The sequence below is a fragment of the Mytilus californianus genome, unplaced genomic scaffold (assembly GCF_021869535.1).
Source record: "Mytilus californianus isolate M0D057914Y unplaced genomic scaffold, xbMytCali1.0.p SCAF_9, whole genome shotgun sequence".
NCBI lineage: Eukaryota > Metazoa > Mollusca > Bivalvia > Mytilida > Mytilidae > Mytilus > Mytilus californianus.
This window is the reverse complement of record NW_026262745.1, coordinates 5844181-5871405: the sequence shown is the minus strand read 5'-3', so window position 1 is coordinate 5871405 and position 27225 is coordinate 5844181. Positions and strand designations below refer to the sequence as shown.

General features: G+C 31.2%; 1 protein-coding gene across 2 annotated transcripts; it reads left to right on the top strand.

Moving 5' to 3' along the window:
• Positions 1-6568: 6568 nt before the first annotated feature.
• On the top strand, positions 6569-25460 carry LOC127716123 (uncharacterized). 2 transcript variants are annotated; one of them, XM_052222205.1, is made up of 2 exons: positions 6569-6638; positions 21449-25460. In XM_052222205.1, exon 2 carries the CDS (start codon positions 21496-21498, stop codon positions 22471-22473), a length of 978 nt encoding a protein of 325 aa, XP_052078165.1. In that variant the 5' UTR covers positions 6569-6638; positions 21449-21495; the 3' UTR covers positions 22474-25460. The 2 variants fall into 2 exon arrangements, with proteins under 2 accessions (XP_052078165.1, XP_052078164.1); XM_052222204.1 differs by lacking the exon at positions 6569-6638 and adding an exon at positions 7417-7482.
• The last annotated feature ends 1765 nt before the right edge of the window (positions 25461-27225 follow it).

Genomic DNA, 27225 nt, shown 5'->3' with positions numbered 1-27225 from the left:
AGGTTAAACTCCTAACTATCCTACTGCCTGTCGATACATTTATTTTTGGCATTGCACTAGTCATGTCTTCTTTGACTGTCCATGACGTTAAAATACTAAATCCCTGGGATGTGTTTTAGTTGATTTTAGTCTCTGATGCATGATTTTTTATTATTACCTTACCTTACCTCTGTATCTTTACCCCCTTCAAAGGAGAACCACACATGTTCTGTGTGTTGAACAGGTGCTTTGGGTGGCGGTGCTCATTATTTACAATGGTGCTGTGAATGTGGATCCCATCACCACAATTTATCCATGAATTTTTGGATCATCCTTCCACCATTATGTACATTATTTACATATATGAGTATCGTTAAAGATAGTATTTGCAATCCGCAACGACACCTCCCGACATTTTAAAAAGTTATATATGTTATAATTAAAAGTTCATGGCGATTTTTTCAAAGTTAAAACAAGTCTTTCCACACGGGATTTTGCGGTAATATATAAAAGCGACACCTTATTAATCGTTTAAAATCTAAAATCCCCTCACTATCACATACAGAATATATATAGAGCGGCTTTGCCTGATTAAAACGTATCATAGTTAAAGTTCAATGTTCTAAAAATATTTGCTTTTTAAAATCTAAAAGTTCAGTGTTCACACAGGATTACCATATCGTGATAAAAGTATATGTACGGTAAAGTCTAAAAGTATGTTCACTAGGAATCTGTAGGCAAGCCGGTGGTTTATGACCCAGAGTCAATGGTCTCCCTACCCCTCCCCTCTCCATGCTAGTTTATCTTCTACGCTGTGCCTCTAATTCCTTTCGTCCAACAGTACATTTCTCTTTATATGCAGCTTGAAGAAAAGGTTTCTGGAATGGTTTTCCAAACGGGCTGCGCTGGCTGAGTTATATTTATTTAGGTTGATGAGTTTTGCACTGTCAAGGAGCAATTGCATTTGTGTTGTGATGTTCAAGTCATGGAATCTTGTGGTGTTATTCATTTCATTTTGCCATATGTCATTCACCTCTTTAAGTATCACTGTTCTAACGGACTGCAGCTTCTCGCATTGCATTACAAAATGTTCTAGCGTTTCCTCTTGCATTCCACAAAGCAGGCAGGTCGGGTCTGTTTCTTGTCTGTAGAATTGAATCCGTTTTGTTTGGAGTACATAAGTTCCAGTAATAAGGCGTAATCTGGTAGGGATCCTGCTGTTGTCTAGCGCGGAGTGACTCTTGTGTTTGAGGATTGGGTGAAGTTTTCCCTTGATTAGGTTTTGATTGCTCAGGTACTTGAGCCCTAAGTATAGTTCAGACATTTGTACAATTTTGGTGCTCCAGTATTTCATCACAGCGTTCTTTATCAATGTGATCCACTGAGTTTTCTTTATTGGATTGGCCAAGTAGGTATTCGCTTCGTTGAGATCGTATAGACGTAGCAATTTGTTGATGTTTATGAACCAGCTATTACTAGCCTCACTGCAGACTGTCAGTTGTCTCCTGGCAAGCTTTTTCTCGGTGCTCTCTTCTGATTGGTGGCAGACATTGTTGAAGAAAGTTAGTGTCTTGATGTGGATTTGGGCTTCAATCGGGAGAATTCCTGTGAGTATGTAGACTGCTGGATCAGGGCATCTTGTTGGCATCAAGTGGCTTACTGGATGGGGTTAGTAGTTCCCTTCCGTAGAGTAGCACGGGAAGTATATACGTCTTGTAGATGTGCAGTAGCGACTCAGGGTCCAAGCCATTATGTCCATGAAAACCAGATCCAAGTAGACTGTATGCACTCCTTATTGCCTTTGTTATATTTTCGTTGGTGTTACTTTGTATGTTGTTCTTCCGAGTTGTAGTTCTGATGATCCCAAGGTGTGTAGACTGCTCAACATTAGGCATAGGTGTGTTTCCCATCATCAGGTTATCTTTTTCCAGTTTGGTGTTATTGCTGTTACCGCTTATTTTAATTACTACACTTTTCTTTGGCTGCAGCTGGTATCCTTCTGAGTTGGCAAAGTCAAGGGCCATGTTGACCATAATTTGAGCATCAGTTGATTGTGTACTCAATATTGCGACATCGTCTGCACATCCGGTGTTGTTTGTGTTGACATTCCCTATAGTCATGCCGTAGGTTGTATTTTGGAAGTGGTCTAACAGAGGGTTGATGTATAACTTGTACAGGTCTGTACTCAGTATGCCTCCTTGCCTGACACCCATGCCTACTGTGAAACGCTCTGATGTTTTTCCGGACCATTTTATGCTACTTTCTGCATTTTGATGCAGACTCTTAATGATTGTCCATGTCCTGTCTTGAATCCCAGCATGATACATCCTGCGGAATAGATGTGAGTGCACCACAGTGTCAAAGGCAGCTTTTGCGTCCAGCAAGACAAGATAACCGTTTTGCTTATTGTCGGTGAGAATTCGGTACATTTCCTCCACAGGTAGGGCTGCATTCATAGGGGAGGATCCTTTGGTGAATCCTCTTTGAGTTGGGTTTTGCACCTTTTGCACTTTTGGTTGTATCCGGTCTCTAACGATGGCCTCTATTATCTTGCTCACTACGGGTAAAATAGTTATCCCTCGGTAGTTTAATGCATCATTTTTGCTGCCTTTGTTCTTAAATATAGGAGAAAGCAGTCCTATTTTCAGAATTTTTGGTATATCTCCTTCTGAAAATATAATGTTAATGAGTTGAAAGAGGGCGGACAACATATTTTCTCCAGCATATATGAAATGTTCAATAGTTATATTGTGGTAGTCTGCAGATGTTTTCCTATTTATTGTAGATATAGCTTTGTGGACTTCATTTTCTATGACAGGGCGTATCGATTCTTGGTCTACCATTTTGCAGATATTGCTTATTTCCATTTCCACTTGGAAGTGGTACTCAGGGTTGCTGAAGGCCTCTTCTTTAAGTGTAGACTGGGTACAGAAGTGTTCCTTGAATCCCTCTATGACTTTATCTCCCGAGAATATCTCTCCGCTAACGTTTATATCCTGTATGTGATCAATTCCCTTCCTACGGTTCTTTTGGCTTTTAACTAGCTGTCAGTAACTGCGAGTACTCTCAAATCGTACTTTCTTGTTTATTTGACCTGTTGATACTAAATGTATTGCTTTTTTGTTATTTAATGTTATTCAGGGTTATATCTGGTCTATATACCAGCTTTAATAAGTGTTTGGTATTACTATAAATTTTCACGTCGTACTATGAACATCAAAATTATTTATTTTGTAAAAATATGTCCTTTCTCTATTGGAACTATACACGTATACCTAACAACAAAATTATTTTCATTTACCTGTGTTTAAAGTTATTGCAAATGACTGATATTTTTGTTCGAGCATATTGTTTTTCTTTAATTATTTAACCTTTCATACCGATATAACATGTTACTTTTATTATTCTTCCCTTAGTTTATTTATTTTGTATTTACATTGTATCATAGGTCAAATTTATTTGTTCAGTGTATGTTCAATGGTGTTAATATGTCCTTTGATTGAGTTAAGCTATTTCAGTTGATATTTTATAGTGTGTCTTTCTATGTTGTGATGTTACACTATTGTTTCAGAAAAAGGGTGAAGGTTTGGTACCATTAAAACGTTTAAACTCGCTGCATTTGTTTGCACCTGTCCTAAGTCAGGAATCTGATGTTCAGTAGTTGTCGTTTGTTGATGTGGTTCATAAGTGTTTCTTGTTTCTCGTTTTTTATATAGATTAGACCGTTGGTTTTCCCGTTTGAATGGTTTTACATTAGTAATTTTTGGGGCCCTTTATAGCTTACTGTTCGGTGTGAGCCAATGCTCCGTGTTGAAGACCGTACTGTGACCTATAATGGTTTACTTTTATAAATTTTGACTTGGATGGAGAGTTGTCTCATTGGCACTCATGCCACATCTTCTTATATCTATGTCTAAATTTCTGAGGAACCTGAATCATACATAAAACACACTATTTGCATTTTTTCCAAAGGGGGAGACAACCATACAAAAAAAATAGAATTTAAGGCTTTTTTAGTTCTGAGAGTTTGTTTTGAATCAACTACCAACAGATTCTTTTTCATGGTGGCTTTCCTTTATGGTAAAAAAAAGGGTTGAAGGTTAGATGTCAACGATACAGCAATTAAAGAACACATCAAAACTACAAAAAGACATTTTACTGATTTTATGGAACAGACCACAGCTTTAACTACTACTATACATGAATTTTACCTCAGACTTCCCTTTCTCATTTTCAATTCACCGTTTTAGAAACTAATTTATTCTTGGTAATATTTTCAAATCATACACCAAGACATTGTGATTGGTCAACTACATCCAAAACAATGGACATTCAGCCGATGATGCAGGGCTTCCAAAACGTATTTTCTGAACTTGTCCGGCAAATTACTTTCTCGACTTGTTGTGTCGAGCCTGAAACGGACATATTACGCATTTTAACATTATTCAGAAAAAAATTGAAGTTCATGCAATCTTTTTGACCTGAACTTTTGCCTTAAACAGCCACACATTTCCAGTCATTAACGTGACATGATGAATAAGTACTATCAAAACAAACCCTACTTTAATACCCTTCATTACAATCAAGGTTAATTAGTTGTCTGACAGCTGAAATTTACCAGGCTACGTAAACTATTTTGAACCAGTCATTGAGCAGTCTATATAAAGTCTTTTTTTTTTTTTTAATTTCAGCGGTTTGCATCCAATTAATTTAGTCAAAAAGATTTAAATTATCAGAAATATGTATTTAATTATGATTTGATGAAAAATTTAACGAGGTAGTAATAAATGTTTTAAAGAAAAATCGTCAGGACCACGTTGTTTGAACTAGTAGAACACATGTGAGCATGTGTGCAGGTGCGAGATTTAATTATGCATCCGAATTCTTTAAAAATGCAAAAATTATCATTGATACCTTTATCTAACATTCATTTCAAGTATTATTTTTTTTGAAGAAATAACGTGGAAAGAGCTACTTAAACTCAATCGTGCTTTGTAAGCGTACACAGATTTTATTTATCCAATTCTAGTCTGAAATTAGTCACAGTCCTATAGATTTTGTAACAGTGAAACAGCCTGAAAACTATTCTTAACGCATAATTTATATTTTAAACCTGATTACCAGCAATGAAATTTATCTTGCCTTAAACTAATGAAGTTCACATTGGAACATTCTACGTACATTTTTTTTACAAATAAATAAACTACATATATATACAAGATAGTTGTTGTTTGTATAGACACAGATACTGACATTGGAAAACGATGCCCATAACAGATTCTTCAAAAAAATGTAAAAATAGCATCTACTAGACACTAATATAATCTTGATAAATATACATAATACTTGAAATAAGTGTACTATATTCATGTAAAATCAACAACAAAAACATTCATTAGTAAAACTTCATAAGTACAGCATATCTAAGTGCAAAATGTTGCACCTTAATCATCTATCATAGTGCTTAATCACAACAACAAAATGTAAAGACATGCCAACATTCAAGGTCAAGTCGATGTACTCGGAAACTTAAAACAACTTAAATAAAATAGGAATTATTATGGACTCATTTCATACTGGTCAGACAATTAACATTCTTATGTACATATACATATTAATTACGGTGTAGATAAATGTTATCTATATCTGTCTTGGTTAACCAATTAAATCATAGCTATTTCTTTTTAAGTTATCAGAATATTTCAGGAAATCTAAGGTACCTCTATCAATCCTGATATGGTATTGCTTTAGAGCAAATTCTCATGTAAAAATTATATGTTTAACACTTCTGATTTGTTATTGTAACGTCAAACCCATTTAGCCACTCGGTTTGAAATAAACACAACATTATACTTATCCACCAATGGCAGAGAGTAACCTCAGCTTGACCATTGCACCAATAATATTTGGTAAAATTCTTATTCAGCTCTTTCAACAGAGAAAGAAGACACTGTGAAATAAAGATATTATTTTGGAACATATGGAAATATTTTCTTGAGAATTATTCGAAATTGGTTCCAAAATTTGATTTAAAATGATGTGGATACTTTTACCAAGCTCTCTTGGATGATGGTATTGCCAATACTTGACTTCAATTTCTAAAACAGAATAATATAGTACTAACATCAGACAAAACAGTTTTGTCTTTGAAAATAAAAAAGTTAGAAAATATACTAGTATCGTCGCCTATGGAGAAAAAAAACACTCTCTATTGTTCTCCGTTTCATTGGCTAATATGTGGATTTTTTTATCGACCACAACCGGAACTCTATAGTATTTTTCTTTTTCTTTTCTGTAATCAAGTAGCTTATTGATGATGTTTTATTGATTGGTTTGCACTTATGTGGAAAAATGACTCTTTTTTGTCTTGTATAGACTTTTGTTTATTTTTCATTCTCACAGGAAATCCATAATTAGAGCAAGCACATTTCATGTCAAGGCTGTTAATTACCCATTTATATTAAGTATTATCTTTGAATTTTATATATCTCCCCAAAAGAGGCGTGGTTTGAGAAACAGCTGTATTTACAAAGTGCAACCTATAAATAGAAATTACTTTGATATCGCATCATATGTAACTAACTGTAACTATAGTATTTTAACATATATGCACTATTACTTTAAGGTTGATCTTTTCATTCTACATTTGATTATATCAGGTGAGTCAATTAATTTTAAAATGCACACGATCATATTAAATAAAAAATTTGTGGTTTATCCACGGCGTTACTCTATTAATCCTTGTGATTTATCTGAATAAGGAAACCATCTGTTGATTATATTGAAAGCGTCTGATTTTGTATTTCTAAAAAACGAAAGTAAAAGTAAAAGTATTTTATGCAAATTGACAAATTATTGTGTTTGCAAGTTTTACTATTTTAAAGCAATGACGGTCAATGAAGGTGGTGAAAAAAACTTTGTAATATGAATTCAATACACAAAGTCCATTCGGAGACTTTAAGGGGCACTGACTACGATTTTTACAATATATATAAGGTTTCTCAGATATTTAACATTTCTATTGTATGGAGTATGGAGTGTTGCGCCTCACAATATCATAAATTTATTGTCAGCAGTAAAATTATGTGGTTTTAGGAAGTTTTTATTTTTTTTTATTTCATAACGACCTATTAATTGTATTTGATAATTTTCGGAAAATGGATGAGATGAACCTGAAGTTGAAATTTGAAGGATGATTTTCGTGGCTGAAAACAATGGCAAGAACGGAATTATATAAAAAATATTCGCCATAAGTGTTCAGTTTGATACAATTTCGTAAAAATAAGGGATCAAAGTAAAAAAACATCACTGATACATTATTGACCTGCAATACAATAGTTTCATCTCATCTGAATGTATATGCATGCGAACTTCAGATTTAACCTCAGTTGGAGACGACTGCGCATGTGCCCAGTAAGTTTAGCTATAAAAAAAAAAGGTCAACTAAAAAGATCAAACTTAGATCAAAATGGTAGATCGTTGACTGTGTAACGTGTATACTGGGTAAGCGTGTCTATCTTTATTATAGAAAAGGTTCGTTTCCAGTTTTATACTGGATCCAAAATGTTCTATTTACAAATACTAAGATTATCTAGCAAGTAAACTTTATTTCATAAAATAATATGAACGAACTAAAATATGTACAACTGCTCTTGCTATAACAGCTACCGGTAAATGTATTTATTCAAGCATTCCACTTCCAGAATATGCAACTGATACAAATGTGCACAAATACCAATTTGTCTCTGATAACGTACACACTTGTCCTAATGGTTTAGATTGGTACCCAACGAGCTATCAATAGCAGGCACCAATCTTGACCTTGTTGCACAACGATTCAATTCCATATTCCAATCTCCAATAATCCTGGGACAGTATTATGGCCATCGTTTTTGTAGACTTACAGCAGAATGACTTTAGTGTGTAGGTCAAAACAGCATCTTTGTTATCTTCCTTGCTAGCTCAACCATGAAATCATTATTACTTTACAAGCAGGAGGAACAAAGCGCCATTCAATCATTGAAAGGTTTACCTAGACTACTTTGCAAATGAAATTTCCTTTCTGATAGTCTTTCATCGAAGTAAAAAAATCTTTTTCTTATGATAAATAAATAACGGAGGAACAGGTCTTTTGATTTTTTTACGGCGTGAATAGGCAGTTGTAATCTAAGTGTCTTTTGGTGTATTCCCAACGTATGGAAAAAATGTTTTACTCTATGTATCTTTCCATATGAATATTTTTTTTCAAAATAAAATCTTTTATATTCACATAGGAATGAAACAAAATCATACTGCTTAATACCATGCACAGTTATGGACTTGTTATTCGCTACTTTCTGGTCCTGATTGAAACTCGATGGGGAGTTGATTACACAAACTGGTACAATCTTTTGTAAACTTTACTGAAAAATTACTTCCAAAGTCTGGAAATGGGGGAAATGTCAATTCTTTGAACCCCAGGATTGAGTATATGTATGTCGCCCATGAATAGATCAAAGTGAAATCGACTTAATGTTTACATAAGTTACGAAAGTTATCCGTATCATGGTTTATCGATAATCGAATACTTAAAGGATTTTTGTGTAATCGATTAATGATCCATTACTCATATTTTTGTGTGTAATTGATTGCAATCGATTGCTTTATCAAAAGTATGCATTGCATTTCGATTACTGTCAATTGCATCCTACAAAATAGAGAAAAAAAATAACTGAAGAAAGTTAAACACAATTAAACTGCTCAACATGTTTATAGAGGACATTTAGAACTCTACAAATACATCATTACACTTTTTCTGAAATAAAATATATGGCAAGAGTTGACCTTTCTTCAAGATATTGATGATTGTTTTCCTCTGTATGTCCCCCTTACTGGCCTTTGTCAAAGAATGCAGATTATAATGATTAATTTAAAGTAAAGTATCCATTCATTCCAAGAATGCCTCGAATTTCTTTTGTTAAGCATTATTGGGAGGTTATATCTATTCTGATATAGCTCATTGCGATTTTTGTTTTGATTTTGTTTTTAAAGTTGAATAATTTGTCAAGTTAACTTTTAAGATTAAATTTTCAAATTAAATACAGGTATTTTTTCATGTTTTTGTTTGGATAATCACCATATTTTGTTTGGATAATCTTCTTAATGCCAGGTTATAAAGCTTATAACCTAAGGAAATACAATGTAAAGTTGACAATAAATAAACATAATTTAAATCAAAACAAAAGATTCCTTTCTTTGATCATCTAATCTGTAAGGATAAAAAGGCAATTGAGAATTTTTTATTCTCTATTTAGAATTTAGTGTCAAATTCAAATGGGATAAATGTGCAATATATCTATAACAATATTGGAATGTCAATACAGTCGACCGTTGTCAGAAGGACTTTGTATTCTTTCATAATCTTTATGTCATAAAATAATGAAAATCAAAAGTTCATCTTTTCTAACTATAAGCTATATTGTAAAATGAATCTAAAATTCAAAATCAAATCCTATTGAGAATCAGTATTTTTATAGCATTTTCTAACATTTAAAACTAATCATTAACAAACACATTGTACATTTTTAAAATAAGTCAGTTAATCCCATGTAAAATTCCTTTCTTTTTCATATACTAAAAATATCAAGTGATGAAAATCATTTGTTGCAAAAGCTGGATATAGTGTAAAATTTGTTGATAAATCTGATTGAAAATAAGGCAGATTTTGGACAACAGATCTGAATAAGGCACTTTGATAGAACGCTCAAGTCATAATGTATACATACTTTTTGATTCAGCCATGCTGATCTATGTGATCACTCCGGATTTTGGGATCGTGCAGACTTCTCAGTTCAAGACATATCCTGAAACTAATTAACTGTTGTTATGACTTTCACTTATACACTATTTTAATAATCTATTGCCAACTTTTACATGTTATTTGCCCTTAAATAAAGAAAATATTGGTCGAATAGCTACTTCATTTAAATATACACTTACATATAGTTCCTTTATAAATCAAAATTTATAATAAATTACTATTTATGAATTAATGTGAAAAGGTAATATATCATATCTAATCAGTTGATAAGAATTATGAAAGTATTTTATCAGTATCTGATGCTTGTGTAAGTTATGGAATAAAGTTTGGTACAAGATGCGTATTGATATCAAAGTTGAATCCCACACTTTTTGAAATGTTATTATTCCAATTCTTTCCTGATGCAAGTAAGAGTACTGTAACAAAATAGTATGATAGACAACTGTCATTATTTACAAACAATTTCATTCAAAGGTGTGAGTAATTTTTGGAATCACCTCCTCTTTAATTCCAAACTTAATTGACCACAGTTTATATCTCTTGTATTACATAATTGAATGCACACCTTATTATACAGCTCAATGTATATCTTAATGAACAATTTATTGTCAATTGATTGACCTCAATTATAGTATACCTATAACCAGTTTTGATCTACACTGCATATAATTATTCTGTAAATTATGTCTCAAAGATGAATGATTAAGGATTAAAAAGATGCATTTTTTACAAAGAAAAGACAAAAAACAAAATGTGTATAAAAATGCAAGCAGGGTCTATTTTACTTAAAATCAGTGTTATAATAATCTGGTATTAGTCAATAATTTAGGTTAATTTAAGTTACAATTATCATAAATTACTGAAAACAATAAACAAATATACAGAACTCTAACCTAGGCATTGTCTGCAATGATATGTATTTGTTTTTGTTTTTTTTCCATTATATTGCTACTTAACAGGTATTTGTACATGTATTTGAATACAGGAATGTTTTTTTTTCTCAATGAAGAATGAACACCAATTCGAATAAAAATTAGTTATTTAATTTTTGTTGTTGAAAATGAGCTTTTTGGAAATTATCAAGTCAAACTTCAATGACAAAAATATGCTATACCTTCGTTTGAAGATTTGTTTATCCAATCAGGCCAAAAATATTAAATTGAAAGACAAGATATTAAAATAGTATTCCTTCTATAAGTTGATAAATCAAAAGAATTTGTATCAATATTGTGAAATTCTCCACCTTTGGGATTTGAATGCATTTGTTTAGTAATAATATGGAAATGAAATAAACTGTTCATCTTCAGTGTCATATAATTTTTATCAAAACTCAATAAATGATCCTAAGATGAGTTAGAAAAATTACATACTTATGTTTAGACATAGAAATACTCCCAAAAGCAATCATTTACGAGTAAATTTTTTTTTAAACTAATGATTGTTGGTTGTCTCTTGGTTTTTCTCTGTTAAATGTATTTAAACACAAGATAACATTTTGGGCTAAAATACCTTATCCAATCTTGTGATGGATGTCTCTATATAAATGTCTTACAGAAGATAAAAATATTAAGAAGATGTGGTATGATTTGAAATAATACAACTTACCAACACAGACCAAATGACATAGAAGTTTACAACTATAGGACACTGTACGACCTTTAACAATGAGCAAAACCTATACCGCATAGTCAGCTATAAAAGGCCCCGAAATGACAAATGTAAAACAATTCAAACGAGAAAATTAACGACCTGATTTATGTAAAAAAAACAATGAACGAAAAACAAATATGAAATACAGCAAAAAACTACAACCACTGAATTACAGGCTCCTGACTTGGGACTAACAAATACAGATTGTGGCGGGGTTAAACTTGTTGGTTGGCGCCAAACCGTCCCCCTTACCCTTGATAGTGGTGCAACAGTACGACAAACTATAAAAATCAATTGAAAAGAAGCTGGTATAAAGAAAAAAAATCTTGAAAATAAGGCAAAAGAAATGTCTGACTACCTGTGGCTAAATAATGGCTGGATCATAGCACCAATGATGCTTTGATTTATTTTTACCTATAATAAAGAGCTAATATTAACTAGGTTCTTTTTCATTGAATATTATTACTTATGTATCTAAAAGTAATCGAAGATTACGTCATATATTTTGCTGTTTTTTTTTTGTGTCTATTTAAATATTTGTGTCGAGTATGGTGGCTGAAAAATAAATCATAGCCGCCATTAAAAAAAATAAAATGAAGGGAAAAATGCAGATGATCGATTAATTTACAGATAGAAAATATCTGGCAGAGGGAAATTTGCTAAGATTTTAAAATCTATCTACCATCAATTCAAATCAATTGTTAGAGGAATCGCCATATGAGTTATTGTTCCTTAATTACGATTTTTAACCTATTCTGTGTTTTCCCTATCATCTTATGGATAGGTTTAAGCTAAAAACAGGAAAGTTGATCAACAAAAGAAATGTGTTAACCAATGCAAGCACAAATCTTTCCAAATAAGTTTTGAGCCATTTTTAGGCATTTATAATCTAGTGAGGAGTTCGGAAAACGTCAAAGTTTTGTTAAAACATTAAAGTACACTTATGAATCTATGATACTGTGAATTGCAGTTAATATTGAAGGACTGCATTTGTTTTTTTTGTAGTTTTGATAAATGAAGAATTTTTTTTTATTTATCTAGCTTGTGTTAAGAAAAATTGCTTGTTGTATTGCATTGTATTATAAGAAAATATTGTAATTTTTCTGGTCTCAAATGTTATTTATTATTCATAATGGTTATATGACTTATGGGAGTTCTCCAGCAGAAACTGAGATAGCTCCTTTCTCGATGCTGATAGCTAACGAAAGTGATTTCACATTACTTGAAAATGCTCCTAAAGACGGTTTTAAATATTTGAAATATCCAAATTCCTTCAGGGCATCGTTGGTTCGGTTAAATGATATGGGATCGGATTCTTTTAATGAAGCGCATATGAATATGTATAGCATAAGGTTACACACTACTAATCTTGACACGTTCAGACGTTACTTAAAATAACGGATGTTGGAACGAATGACGAACTGGAATTGTTTGTTCCTATGACACTGAAGAAAATAGAAACAATTGCAGATGAATGCTTGGAACTTTCTGTAAAAACCGAGAGCAGTTTTAATTTATTCATGAAGACAATCAGCGTACTGAACGAAGCAAGCACAATTGCTAAAGGAGCTTACGAAGAAATTATATAAAAATACCGAAACGGCGATAAAATCTAGTGAAATAGAGCAGGAAAACACAATGTCAGAAAGATAATTCATGAAACAACAGATAGAGGATATGAAGAAAGAAATAAAAGACCTGCATAATGAGTTCGAGGAAGCATTGGATGAAATGCCATCTAGTACGAAATTGCTTGGATTATCTCTTAAGCTTGTTGATGGATTTATGGGTGTAGCCAAAACAATTTTTCGTGGCCATTGGGATCAAATGTTTGAGGAAATTCAAACGACAAGAGAAGAAGCAGAAACGCCAAAAGATCGAGCAGGCAAACGAGCTTTCAGTTTTGTTGGAGAAATAAATAGACATGTGCATACATTAGTAAACGTCGCGACATCGCGCCATGAAAAAGGTGAAAAAAACACCTAACTGGAACGAGATTGATTCAGTGCCCTCGCCAAAAGAAAGTCTTAAATTAAATCTAAGGAACATAAATAGAGATCAAATGCCAACCGAGCCATCCAAATATATATGTGAGGATTCCATTTGACTGTGTTTACAACTTATAGCATTACACAAAGACTTGAAACTTAATGACGACAGAATAAAAGCAATAATTATGGAAGTAGAAGATACCTTACTTATTTCAGAAAGGTTTGTTACTGAAGCAGATACATTTTTACACAGTAGAGGTCCTCGTATGAGTTGGCACAAGTCAATGTTTTGTTCTAGTTTAGTGCACAACGAATAAATAAAGGCTCACATTAAAGTCGATTCTGCGAAAGATGTGTTGGAAGATTCAATAACAAAGCAGGAAGAAATGTTTCAAAGCCATAGAAGAAATAATGCTCGGATGGCAGATACCCTAAAGAATTTAGCTAAATTTAAGGTAGAAAAGGTTGACTTTGAAGAAATTAGAAAAACGTTAATGAAAGGTATTGAAGCCATACAAAAAGTTCCTGAAGAATGCGGAAAAGTTGTGAGATTTTTTAAAACGATATCAAAAATGAAAAAAATTAATTTTCATGTAAATGTTAATACCTTGATAGAACATTCAAATATAGGTACAAAACTGAAATTGAAAAACGATGCTTTGCTCCCTTTAACGCGTGAACTTGTTTATGAAAGTATGTTAAAAGTAATTACATTATCGTATGCAGTTCATGAAATAGTAGCACCATACGTGGAAATATCGGAACAGCATTCAATTGACCAGATGAACTCATTGGGTGGTTTGACCGCTTTAGATCCTAAGACTGAACAAAAAAAAAATCAGTGAGAAGAAAGAACATGAAAATTGACAAAATGCCTTAAGCGAAATAAGCAAAGTCGTTATGAAAAAAGGCCAAGAACGTCTTGCAAAATATGAGAGAAAACTAAATGAACTAACATACGACAAAAACTTTTGAAATGTCACGAGAATACTCATTACTGGTTGGTATGTCAAGCAATCGTTTTTCTATTTCACTGCGTCTTGAAGACTTCACTTCGCGTCGAATCTGTAAAATTTGATATTTTCATCAGTGTTGCTGAAATGTTGTTAGCTGTTCATAATAAATTTGTAAATGGTTGAACTTAAAATAAACAGGAATTTCGTGTTGTTTTGTTTGTGTTTTTTTAATTTGATACTGCTGAATGATTGATACAAATAACAATGGTAATAATTGTTTGATTTTGATTCCTAATACTCATAGAGGCCTGTGGCTTGGAATGATAAAGCCTGGTCATGATTTTTTAATTCTTATCTGTCACTTGGACAAACAATATTGCATTGAAAGAAATTGGGATTAACTTTAAATGGAATCTCTTTTTTGACCCTCGAAAAAATAAAGTTTGTTCAAAATGATATTTGTTCTTTTCAAATTTGAATTTCATCTACATAAACTTTACAGTAAAAACCGTGTAAAACTATTAAAGTTACATATGATTACGACATATATACCCATTTCCTCGCAAAAGAAGTAGGCTTGGGCTGTAGCTTCGTCTTTCAGTGATTGAGATAAAGACAACGATCTGTCTAGAGTAATAACATGAATAAACAATAAACTGAGCACAATGTGATCATTTGTATCTTACAAAAAAGTTACATTTTACTCCGATTATATTATCTAAGTATATCTAAAAAAATAATTTGAACGTTATTAAGCAGGGTTTTCGTGACCTTTCTTTTTATCTAATTCTGTATTTTTATATCGGGTGGATGATTTAAATTGATAGAAAAGTATCATTACTGTAGACCATTTTACAAGTTATGAAATATAGGCAACAATAGTTTACCAATGTCCAAATCTTATAAATCGAATAAGGAGATACAAATCAAAACGATTAATAAAACACGAGGGAATCGCATGAACTCCAAAAGGAGCGATACTAGGTGTGTCTATAAAACAAGAGTTTCCTACTATGAGTGCAAACAGAATTATGAGAAAGATCGACTGAAATCGACATTATATAAGTGTCACCGTCAAAGATGTGTCTGTCTCAACTCATTAGCGACATGTTTTCGCTGTCTGAGATCTTTAGATACCAGTATAGTCGTCTGATCTTTAGATACCAGTATAGTCGTCTGATCTTTAGATACCAGTATAGTCGTCTGATCTTTAGATACCAGAATAGTCGTCTGATCTTTAGATACTAGTATGGTCGTCTGATCTGTTATTTTACCAATTGTGTCCTATTCTAGATTGAGACATTTTGATTGCATCTGGGTTTAAATGACTGGTGATGCATACGTAGGAGACACATGCATACCCTGTCGACGCACTCGTTCTCGCTGCTTTTGGGGTGCACGCGATTCCTTCAAGTTTTGTTTGTTACCCTGATTTGTCTCTTCTTAGTCGATACTACGAGATTTGAAAATCAGTAGACTACTGTCGCCTTAATTTAAATAGTCTTAGAAAAACATGACCTTATGCAAAGTCAAAAAAAAATTTTAGACAGTGAGCATAACCATAAGTGTTCAAAACTCATAACAATACATATTTAGTTATGATTTAGTTCATTAAAAACAGAACAGTGTAAGTACCGATAAGGCAGTATTAAAATACCCCCTACAGTGTTTGATTATCTCTAAGAACTATTCATTCAATGGATCATTAATTGTAATTGTATCGTATTTACAAGCTCAAAAAACAACAACACTATTCATATAAGAATGTGATATCCGTATGTAATAAGGTTTCTAAGGGTACAGCCAAACTTCAAATATAATATTATGTCAATGAAAGAATTAAGTAAAAGGTTTAAGTTATTTGTGGTAGGGAAATCCTTGACATAATAATTTATCGCTAGTTATACATAGTGTTCGTTCATCGAGATATGAATCGTCACTACAGACACGGGTACAGCTTACAAATTTGGAAACAGAGGCAACAGATACCAAAGGTATAATTAAACCTATAAGTCGAAAACGAACTGACAATGCCTTTGCAAAAAAAAAACGGAAATCGACTAAGGGATCATAGATTTATTCTTACGAGGAAGCTCCGAGCATGCTCGGAGCTTTTTCAGTAGGCTCTTCTCTGCAGTTTATGTGAAAATAATTATCATGATCCATTAAGATGTCAATCAAATCTACACCACTTCTATAATAAGGAAAGTTGAGCATTATAGAGGAAGCTCAATTAACACCTGTGTAAACAACTGATCTATTCAAATACATTTTGCATGACATTTTACAAATTATAGAAAAGATAAGAAATTCTTCAACAGTACTGTGTAATGCTTGGAAAGAAATCTCAAGTCTCCACAAAAAAGTGAAAGTCATTTAACAAAAAATATACAATTATTATATTTATTAATCATTTCTTTTTTTATAATAAAAAAAATTCTCAAATCTTATAATTAGATGATATGATTTAAATATAGTTTATATTATATAATATGCTACATAAAAGTTATCAAGACACAAACAACAGTCAGGGGGCGATACTAAACAAGTTATTTTTTTTAGTTACTTAATATATATTAATAGGTATTTTTTTGTTTTTTTAAATTATTTGATATAAACTCAATAGTTATTTTAAATGTCAAAAGTGGACTAAATGTAGTTTTTAAGAATTTTTTCATCATTTCATTAAGTAAAATTAAGTATTTATCCAACTTGAGATGAGTATAGAGAGATTACTTTACAAATAATGACAAAAATATTACTTTTATAAATTATTTTATACATCTTCGAAAAACTAAGCATACTTACAATTATTTAAGGAACATATGTAATTGTTTTTGATAAAGATTTCAAATTATAAATAACTTCAAGTTTTAATTAAATCACAAAGTTCCATCCATTTATATTTGTTCATCTCTAAGATTTTAAAGGAAAATGTTATTTTAATAGCCCAAGAGACCAATCTATGACCAAGAAGTGTGGATTCAGAAAGGCAATTAGTGTTTCAGGAGGATTTAAATAGTTTTATACTGCATGGGGAAAATAACCAGATGTGAAAATTTGGTAAAGCTTGTAAAACCTGTATGAATGGACACCTATAGAAATAATATTAACAGAAGTTACTTATTCATGATATATAAGTAATATTTGAAACAACCTTGTTTTCAATGTAACTTGTATAAGTAATTTTGAAAATTACTTGTTTAAGTAATGCCCCTAACTATTAAAACAATGATAATTTTTTTTTTTTTTTATAAAATAGCAAAGTTAGTTTTTTATAAAAAAAATTATGGCTACTCTAAGAAAAGTTGAGGAGGTAATACCACCATTGTTTTCCCTCTAGTACGTCTCACTTTAATTGTAATTTTTTTTATAATTGTGCAGATTTGGTTTTATTTTAAATAAAGAAATACTTGGCATAATTATATAAGTGAAGTTTTATCCTGACCTGTACTTGAATGAAAATCTAATATAAAATTGTTTCCCCCTATCAGTCTTTGTTTAATTGGTATTTTTCCAAAAATATGTGCAGAATTTATCTATGTTTTAAATAAAGAAATACTTGACATGAGTAAAGTTTTTTCTTGTCCTGTACTATAGTAATAAAACAACATAATTTTTCAATGCATATAAGAAAGAAGACACCACCAGAATTAACCAACCAAATTCTATCCCCCTTTTTTTTTCTCTGTTTACAAGCTTTAGTAGCCATGTCCCCTAAAATTGCAAAAATATTTTATATAAAAAACTAACTTTGCTATTTTATAAAAAAAAAATACCATTGTTTAGTTAAGGGCATTACTTAAACTAGTAATTTTCAAAATAACCTATGCAAGTTATATTGAAAACAAGGTTGTTTCAAATATTACTTATATATCATGAATAAGTAACTTCTGTTAATATTATTTCTATAGGTGTCCATTCATACAGGTTTTACAAGCTTTAACAAATTTTCACATCTGGTTATTTTCCCCATTCAGTATAAAACTATTTAAATCCTCCTGAAACACTAATTGCCTTTCTGATGCCACACTTCTTGGTCATAGATTGGTCTCTTTGGGCTATTAAAATAACATTTTCCTTCAAAATCTTAGAGATGAACAAATATAAATGGATGGAACCTTGTGATTTAATTAAGACTTGAAGTTATTTATAATTTGAAATATTTATCAAAAACAATTACATATGTTCCTTAAATAATTGTAAGTATGCTTAGTTTTTCGAAGATGTATAAAATAATTTATAAAAGTAATATTTTTGTCATTATTTTTAAAGTAATCTCTCTATACTCATCTCAAGTTGGATAAATACTTAATTTTACTTAATGAAATGATATAAAAAATTCTTAAAAACTACATTTAGTCCACTTTTGAAATTTAAAATAACAATTGAGATTATATCAAATAATTTTAAAAAAACAAAAAATACCTATTTATATAAGTAACTAAAAAAAATAACTCCTTTAGTATCGCCCCCTGACTGTTATTTGTGTCTTGATAACTTTTATGTAGCATATTATATAATATAAACTATATTTAAATCATATCATCTAATTATAAAATTTGAGAATTTTTTTTATTATAAAAAAAGAAATGATTATTTTAAAAATATAATAATTGTATATTTTTTGTTAAATGACTTTCACTTTTTGTGGAGACATGAGATTTCTTTCCAAGCATTACACAGTACTGTTGAAGAATTTCTAATCTATTCTATAGTTTTGTAAAATTTCAGGCAAAATGTATTTGAATAGATTAGATGTTTACACAGGTGTTAATTGAGCTTCCTCTATAATGCTCTACTTTCCTTATTATAGAAGTGGTGTAGATTTGATTGACATCTTAATGGATCATGATAATTATTTTCACATAAACTGCAGAGAAGAGCCTACTGAAAAAGCTCTGAGCATCCTCCGAGCATGCTCGGAGCTTCCTCGTAAGAATTAATCTATGATCCCTAAGAAATATACACGCCGTAAACAGAAGTAAAAGGAACATTGTCGTAGAAAGGAAAGTAACAATAGGGAATAAAAATATCTTGTTTCTAAAAATAATTGTTTGTATAGTTTCCCATGTGAAACTGAAATATATCGAAATCCAGAAAGACAATAATTGTTGTTTACAATATATTTATGTTATGTCATTTCCTTGGGTAAATTTCCGCAGTATTAAAGAATTATAAATTATTTAAGGCAAAAATATCACCAGGGTAACTAAGTGGTCTTCATTTTTCTATTTAATAGAGCTTACACGACTCTGTACTGAGTTTGGCTATACACTGTTATTCCAAACAATACAGGAACAAGTCTGCTATTAAAAGGGTGCAATTGGTTCCCATCTGTGAAAAAAATATATTGACGAAACGTACATTCAATTGTTTCATATTTTTCATGTCCGGGCCTTTTATAGCCGACTATAGTATGGGTTTTCTTATTGTTGAGGGCCGTACGGTTGCCTATAATTGCTTACATCCACTTCATTTGAAGTTTGGTGGTAGTTGTGTCATTGGCAATCTCCATATTTTTATATAAACGTTGTCAAGGAGAAAACTATCAGCTCAAATCGTCTGATCACAAACTTTCAATTTATTCTTTATTGGAGTTATTTTTCCTTTACGTTAATATTAATCATAAGGATTCAAATACTAGAGAAAATAATTTTCTCCCTTTAAGATTCTTGACATGATACAAACCTCCACTTTTATTTTTGTTTATTTTACTGTTTGCCCCTGGTTACCATTAACAAACAGCACAAGATTGATATCATTAAAATAACCTAGTACGGTCTGAGTTATGTCGTCATGTCCGACGAGCATTATTTCAAACAATTAAAAATATACATGTAGAAAGAAACAATTCATATGAAGCAGGATCTGCTTACCCTTCCGGAGCACCTGAGATCACTCCCGATTTTAGGTGCGTTCGTGTTGCTCAGTTTTTGGTTTTCTATGTTGTGTTTTGTGTACTGTTGTTTGTCTTTTGGTCTTTTTCTGTTTTTGCCATGGCGTTGTAAGTTTATTTTCGACTTATGAGTTTGAATTTCCTTTTGGTATCTTTCGCCTCTATTTCAAAAAGTTTAAAATTTACTTGGCGCCAACTCGCCACACCATATGTGTAGAAATAAACTCATCATAGATACCAGGATTAAATTTTGTATTTATGCCAGACGCGCGTTTCGTCTACAAAAGACTCATCAGTGACGCTCGAATCCAAAACAGTTAAAAAGGCCAAATAAAGTACAAAGTTGAAGAGCATTGAGAACCAAAATTCCTAAAAGTTTTGCCAAATACAGCTAAGGTAATCTATCCCTGAGGTAGAAAAGCCTTAGTATTTCAAAAATTCAAAAGTTTTGTAAACAGTTAATTTATAAATATGACCATGTCATTGTAGCTACATGATACACATTTAACATAGAGAATGTTTCTTTTTGCGAGTAACATAGGGAAATTCTAAAAAAATACACAAAACACACGGACTTGTAAAACATGGTAAATAGGTCGGATACAATTTTCTAATGCAATTCTTTAGTGTTGGAACAACGCAGTGTACATGTGTACATGTAGATATTTCAGTTTGATTGGAACACAGCTGTTTGGCATATCCTCTTCTTTGGGGATTTGATGAATAAAAAGAAGTGTTGGTAATACTATAACGTGACAATAAGACGACATATATTACAACAAAACCATCTAGAGGAAATCTCCTTGTCTTCAACGAATTATCCAAATATAAAAAAAAAACACCAGGACATAACATAAGACAACTTTTATTTTAATTTGTATTTGTTTTCTTTATTACGGTTAACTATAACGATTTATTGGTGTTATGGTGGAGTATCAGCCCAACATACAGAGCTTTTTAAAAGAAAGAAAAAATCCCAGTCCAATTATCCAACTGACAATATTCTTCATTCATTAACAATACCCTCAGTTTCACATACAGTCTGCATGGAAGCACAGGATGTTTATAGCCTTGTCAATAAGTCACCCTAGTCGACAAAATTTAACATTTGCCTAAAAATACAAGAATCCTTTCACAGATGACACACACATATGTTGTATTTTTTGTGTTTCAGATAAGGAAGCAAAGAAATTATCAAAGTAGGAATTTGAAGGGAGAGCAATGGAGGCGTCTCTTGTACACTATGATTCTAGTATTAGTGTTCACGTGACGCCATACGTCAATACCGGAATCCACCATCTTATGCTGGCATACCAAATACTTTCTAATGTTTATATTGAATCCAACAAGCCATTTACAAAATATCAAATGCAAAATATCTATGATTTGATACTTAAAGCTTATAAGGACTTTGAAAATGCAAACAATAATTTATCAATACTGAGATCGAATGCTAACCAAGAATTTGAGAAATCAATATCTACAGAAAAGGTTTTATCGGACATAATCAGGAATTTAGAAGCGGAAATTGAAAGAACTAATCTAGAAATAAATGAAAAAAGATATGCAAATGACATTGCACAAATTCATCTTCAAACTGCGCATCAAGATCATAAATATGCTGAGCGGAACATGGATAGAGCAGTGAACGAGTACCATCGAAAGCGAAGAGAAGGAGAACGTGGAGTCTATTCCATTCCTTTTATTGGTGAAATTGCCGCAATTTTTACTGGATTAAGTGATGAAATTGAAAGAGCCAGACGTAAACAGGAGTTTGCATGGGATGATTATATGGATCGTCAAAATTCTCTTGATAGAAGGAAAAGGGAATTGGAAGAGTTAGGGTCTAATATTGAGAGTTTAAAAAACACTCTATTTTTCAATGAACATGAACGTAAGGTGCATACTGCAAGTGTAGCGGATCTTAAAAATATTCAAAAACTAATAAATGAAAATCGTGTAAATTTAGGGGATTATCTACATATTAGTTCCACACTTCTAAGAAAGACAAAGATACTTATGAGCGAAAGTAGTGAGGTTCTCTCTGTAGAACCTTTGTTAAACGTATTCCATGATGTTGCAAAAAGTTTAAAAGGGTCATCACACAAAACAAAAATGCTTAAGAGTGAAAAATTAAAATCATTTTTACTCCTAGCTGATCCTGTAGTCTTGGAAAAAAAAAAATTTGGCATCGCTTAACGTTGTTCTTTAATTTAATTGCATATTTGGTTTAATCAATATTGTTGTGTTTTGTCATTTATTTCTGTGTGTTTGAAGTTAGACCGTTATTTTTATATCTAAACGACTTTGGGAACCATTTAAATATTTTTATGATTTAATAGTTTGAAAAGGAACTTCATATTCACTATTTATTTTTTGTTGCTTGATTTTAAAAACAAAACTGTGTGTTGACTTTTGATACATAAAGACCTTACAACCATTCCATAGACCTAATATAGTTGACCTATAACTCAAGTAAATGAGAAACTAACCTAAGGATGAAAACTTGACACTGATCGTTGAACCACAAAACAGGTCATTTTTGACTCCTGTCAAAAGGACAAGTACACCAAAAAAACATTCCACAAACCAATGTTATTGACCTATTACTCATAATGAGCCACTGAGAAAATGGAACATTAACTGTGAAAAGACAGACAGACTTGAAATCAGATAGGCATGATATACTTGCAACTGTTATATGGCCAAATATAGTTTCCAAATGGCCATAAGTAAGCTCAGATTGCCCTTTTCTTTTTTGCATCTGACTTCCATTGCAGGGGATACAATAAATAGTCATAATATAATAGATCTTTTGTATTTCATGTCTTTAACTTTGCATGTTGGATAATTCAACTTTTTCAAATTTTTAGATCAAATAGATAGTAAGGTCTGTTATAAGTTAAAAATTTGAAACTGCAACTTCAAAAAAAGTTTCTCAACCCTCAATAGAAAAAATGTAATGGATTTTTTAATCAAAACAATCTTTTTCTGTGACAGTGTTTATTCTGGAATCTTTGTAACAAATAACAATACTCTACAAATAAAATTTTAAACATATGAAAAAATGTCCTTCATATTTTTAAAAAGCTCCCTAAAATCCATAAATAACAATGTAATATGATTATAGTTATGCTCTATTGAGTGAGCAAAGATGTAGAAATAAGGATGCTTAGTTAAATGTTTACAATACTTTTTTCAAAAGCTTCAAGCAGAACTCCAATATCAAAACCAGATTTTTATGATAAAAAATGAATATAGAAAGTTTTTTTCCCTCCAATTTATACTTCCTTTACCGATAAATTAATCGCACACTGTAAATGTAAAAATCATAAAAATTCAGGAAGAAAATTAAATAAAATAACAAAAAAATTAGTATAAAAATAATTTTAACATAAATGGGACAAAATAATTGCATACTGACAATAAAACATGAGCATTTATCACACCAATAACAAACTTGAGTAAGAAAGCAGATTCAGTTTCCTTTCATACACAATATCCCAACACTTTTTCGTCTCTCATCACAACCTGTTCCCACAGTGACCCTTCAATTTTTGACCCCCCAAAAAAGCCAATTATAACCAGTAATTTTCCGTTAGTTGAAACATGTCAATTGTCTTTGAGACTCCTAAGTTTTCAGTTAACAATTCTTATTAAACTTTCTAATATATTCTCTTTTTATAAGGGTCAACTTTATGGGTTATATCCGTAAAATTGAATTCACATGGTTTCTGGGGAAAGCACATGTTCAATACTGTATTGTACAAAATAATATATTCAGTTCAAGCTAAAAATAAACTGAAGTTCTGAATATTACCCTGTTTTCCAAGACTCCTGTTTAATACCATTTTTTTTTTTAAGATAAAGGCTTACATCTGGATAAACACATTTAAATTACTAAATAAATGTCTTGATACATATCCGCAATTCATTAGAAAAATAAGATATTTCATGAATAAAAAATATAAATGCAGAAAATTGAAAAAAATTGCAAGAGCAATAAATACCTCTTAATTCAATGTTACAATGAACATCAAAACATTTTATTTTCAGCCTTATTGGCCAAATTTTCAAGTTTCTTATAAAAAACAAATTTGAGCAAAAGCCTTACCCAAATTCCCAGATGTGCAATTAAGACTGTTAATCAAGGAACCAAAATGCAAGATTTACTAATGCCGAAAATGCAGAATGATAAATAATTTGGTCTGACTTCTGCAATATCTAACTAATGTCTTTCTTATCACATTCAATTTTCCACAATAAAAGAAACATCCAAAAATTCCTAATTTACAGTATCTGCTGTAAGTCAACATTTTTGTTACAAATTTTCTTGTGTAGTATGTCATGTCATGGCCTTTTATAGCTGACTATACGGTATGGGTTTTCTCATTGTTGAAGGCTGTACTGTTGCCTATAATTGCTTACATCAACTTCATTTGAACTTTGGTGGATAATTGTCTCTTTGGCAATCATACCACCTCTCCTTATTTTTATATGGCAGTTTTTCAAATCTAAATAATAATCATGTCATTAAGAGGCAATATGGACAGTTTTTCTTTCAGTACACTGAATTTATGGGTGGAAAATGAAAACATATACGTAGACTTTAAATGTATTTTAAAATAATGAAGACCTTAACGATAAATGTTTTTTCTGAATATAAAAAACTGACAGATTAATAAAGTTTTGAGATTTCTAAATAAAAAGGGGAAAAAGAGTGGCCTTCTTGCATCTTTTCCTTTAAGACAACTATATGCAAAAGATAAATACATATGAAGTTTCAGCCTTTTAAAAAATTCTTTCATTCATTAATATTGAAATTGGACATACATTTTATTCTGTTGCTGGTTTTCTTTGATGGTTGTCTAAATCTCTTCTGTCATTTTTCTAAAGCACATTTTAAAAAACACTCTTAAGACTTGCACGCAAGTAGCTTTTGATCAAAACAATGATATCAATAAAATTAAAATATACATAAATTATGGGATGTAAAGCATATTTTCTATTAAATTATTTATTATATGTCAAAAATTTACGGATAATTATTTATTATATGTCAAAAATGTACAGAAGCTTATTCATTACCTATCATAACTCAGATATTGGAAGTCATCTTACTGTGACAATAGTATGTTTAACATAACAAATCACAGCAAAAACTCTGAATAAAACACTAGTCTGAATTTTTGTCTTCCTTCCTTTATACAAATGAAATGATTGTCTAACATAAAAGGCATACCATTTTCTATTTATAATAGCAGTATATGGAATGACTGTCCATAAAAGACATAAGATACACTTACAAAAGCCTATCTTCAAAAGAACAATGACAAACATACATGCCGGTTATTTCTGAGAAATATAAAACATACATAAAACATACAATTTGCATTTTTCACACAGGGGAAGCAACCATAAAACAAAAATAGAAATTAAGTTCTGAGAGTGTGTTTTGAATCAACTACCAATAGGTTCCATTTCAAGGTGCCTATCATATATAATAAAAAAGGGGTGTAGGTTAGATGTCAGTGAGACACCAATCAAAAAACACATCAAAACTAAAACAAGACATTTTACTATTTTAAATGAACAAACCAGAGCTTTAACTACTTCTATACATAAATTTATCTCAGTCTTTATTTCTCATATTCAATTCATCGTTTTAAAAACAAATGTATTTTTGGTAATATTTTCAAAAGCATACACCAAAACGTTGTGATAGGTTAACAACATCCCAAACAATGGAAATTCATCCAATAACATGACATTATTTTCATTTTAGGGAACTAACAATGAAATTACCACAGTCCTTTAGATTTTAAAACCATGAATTATTCATTCTGAAAACTATTCCTAACATAAAATTTAATTTTGAAACCTGATTACCAGCATTGATGAAATTTATCTTGCCTTAAAATAATGAAGTTCACATTTGTACATTATACATACATTATTTACAAATAAATAAACTACATATATATATATATATATATATATATATATAATGAACCGTGGTGGTACTCCAAACTGCTATGGTCACACTGATGTGCGATGGTTTGACGCTGAATTGCGTTTTTGATCATGCCGAAGTGTGATGGTGGCATTGTGACGCTATCTTCTTGATAGCTACGCCATAGTGCGATAGTGGTTACACTGAAGTGTGATAGATTACACGATTTGCATGTTCAAGTGTCGATGAATAAGTCTATTTGTTTGTTATAGTCATTGTATTTCCAGTCCTCACTGTAATGTTGTAGTGTAGTGTACACTGTACATTGTAAATACTAGTAGCTTAGACAAAAAAAAGCAATCGTTCATACAATCGTTTAGAAATTGACACTACATACACTACAAACCAGTAAAAGTCTGAAATGGCCTATATTTGTACTCGACTGTACTGAATTTTACTCGACCAGTCTGAATTGGTCTGAATTTTACTCGACATTACTCGACCCCAGTCTAAACCATACTCGACCGTACTGATTTGTACTTGACCCTTATCTTTGCCATTGAAAATAGTCTGAACTATTACTCGACCAGTCTGAAACAGTCTTAACCCATTCTCGACCTGTACTCTACCAATTTTTTCAGTCTAAACCATACTCGACCAAAGGTCTGAACAATACTCGACCAGTCTGAACCATACTTGACCAAAAAACCTATACTTTTTTTTAATTTTAGCTGTTAAAATTAATTTCTTTTTTTCTGACCTGACAACAGCCACAATAAAATAAAGATATATATAAAAACATATTTTTACATCCTTACATGATTCTATGATTTATCAAATAGAGATAGTTAAATTAAATTATCTTATATAATAATTTAATTATATTAATTTTAAAGTTTTAGAGTTTTGTTAAAAAAAAGATTTTCTTTTAACAAAAAACCACACCTTATCTGAGGGTATTAAAACCTTAATAGGGTGCTTCTTGTTTGGCATGTGTT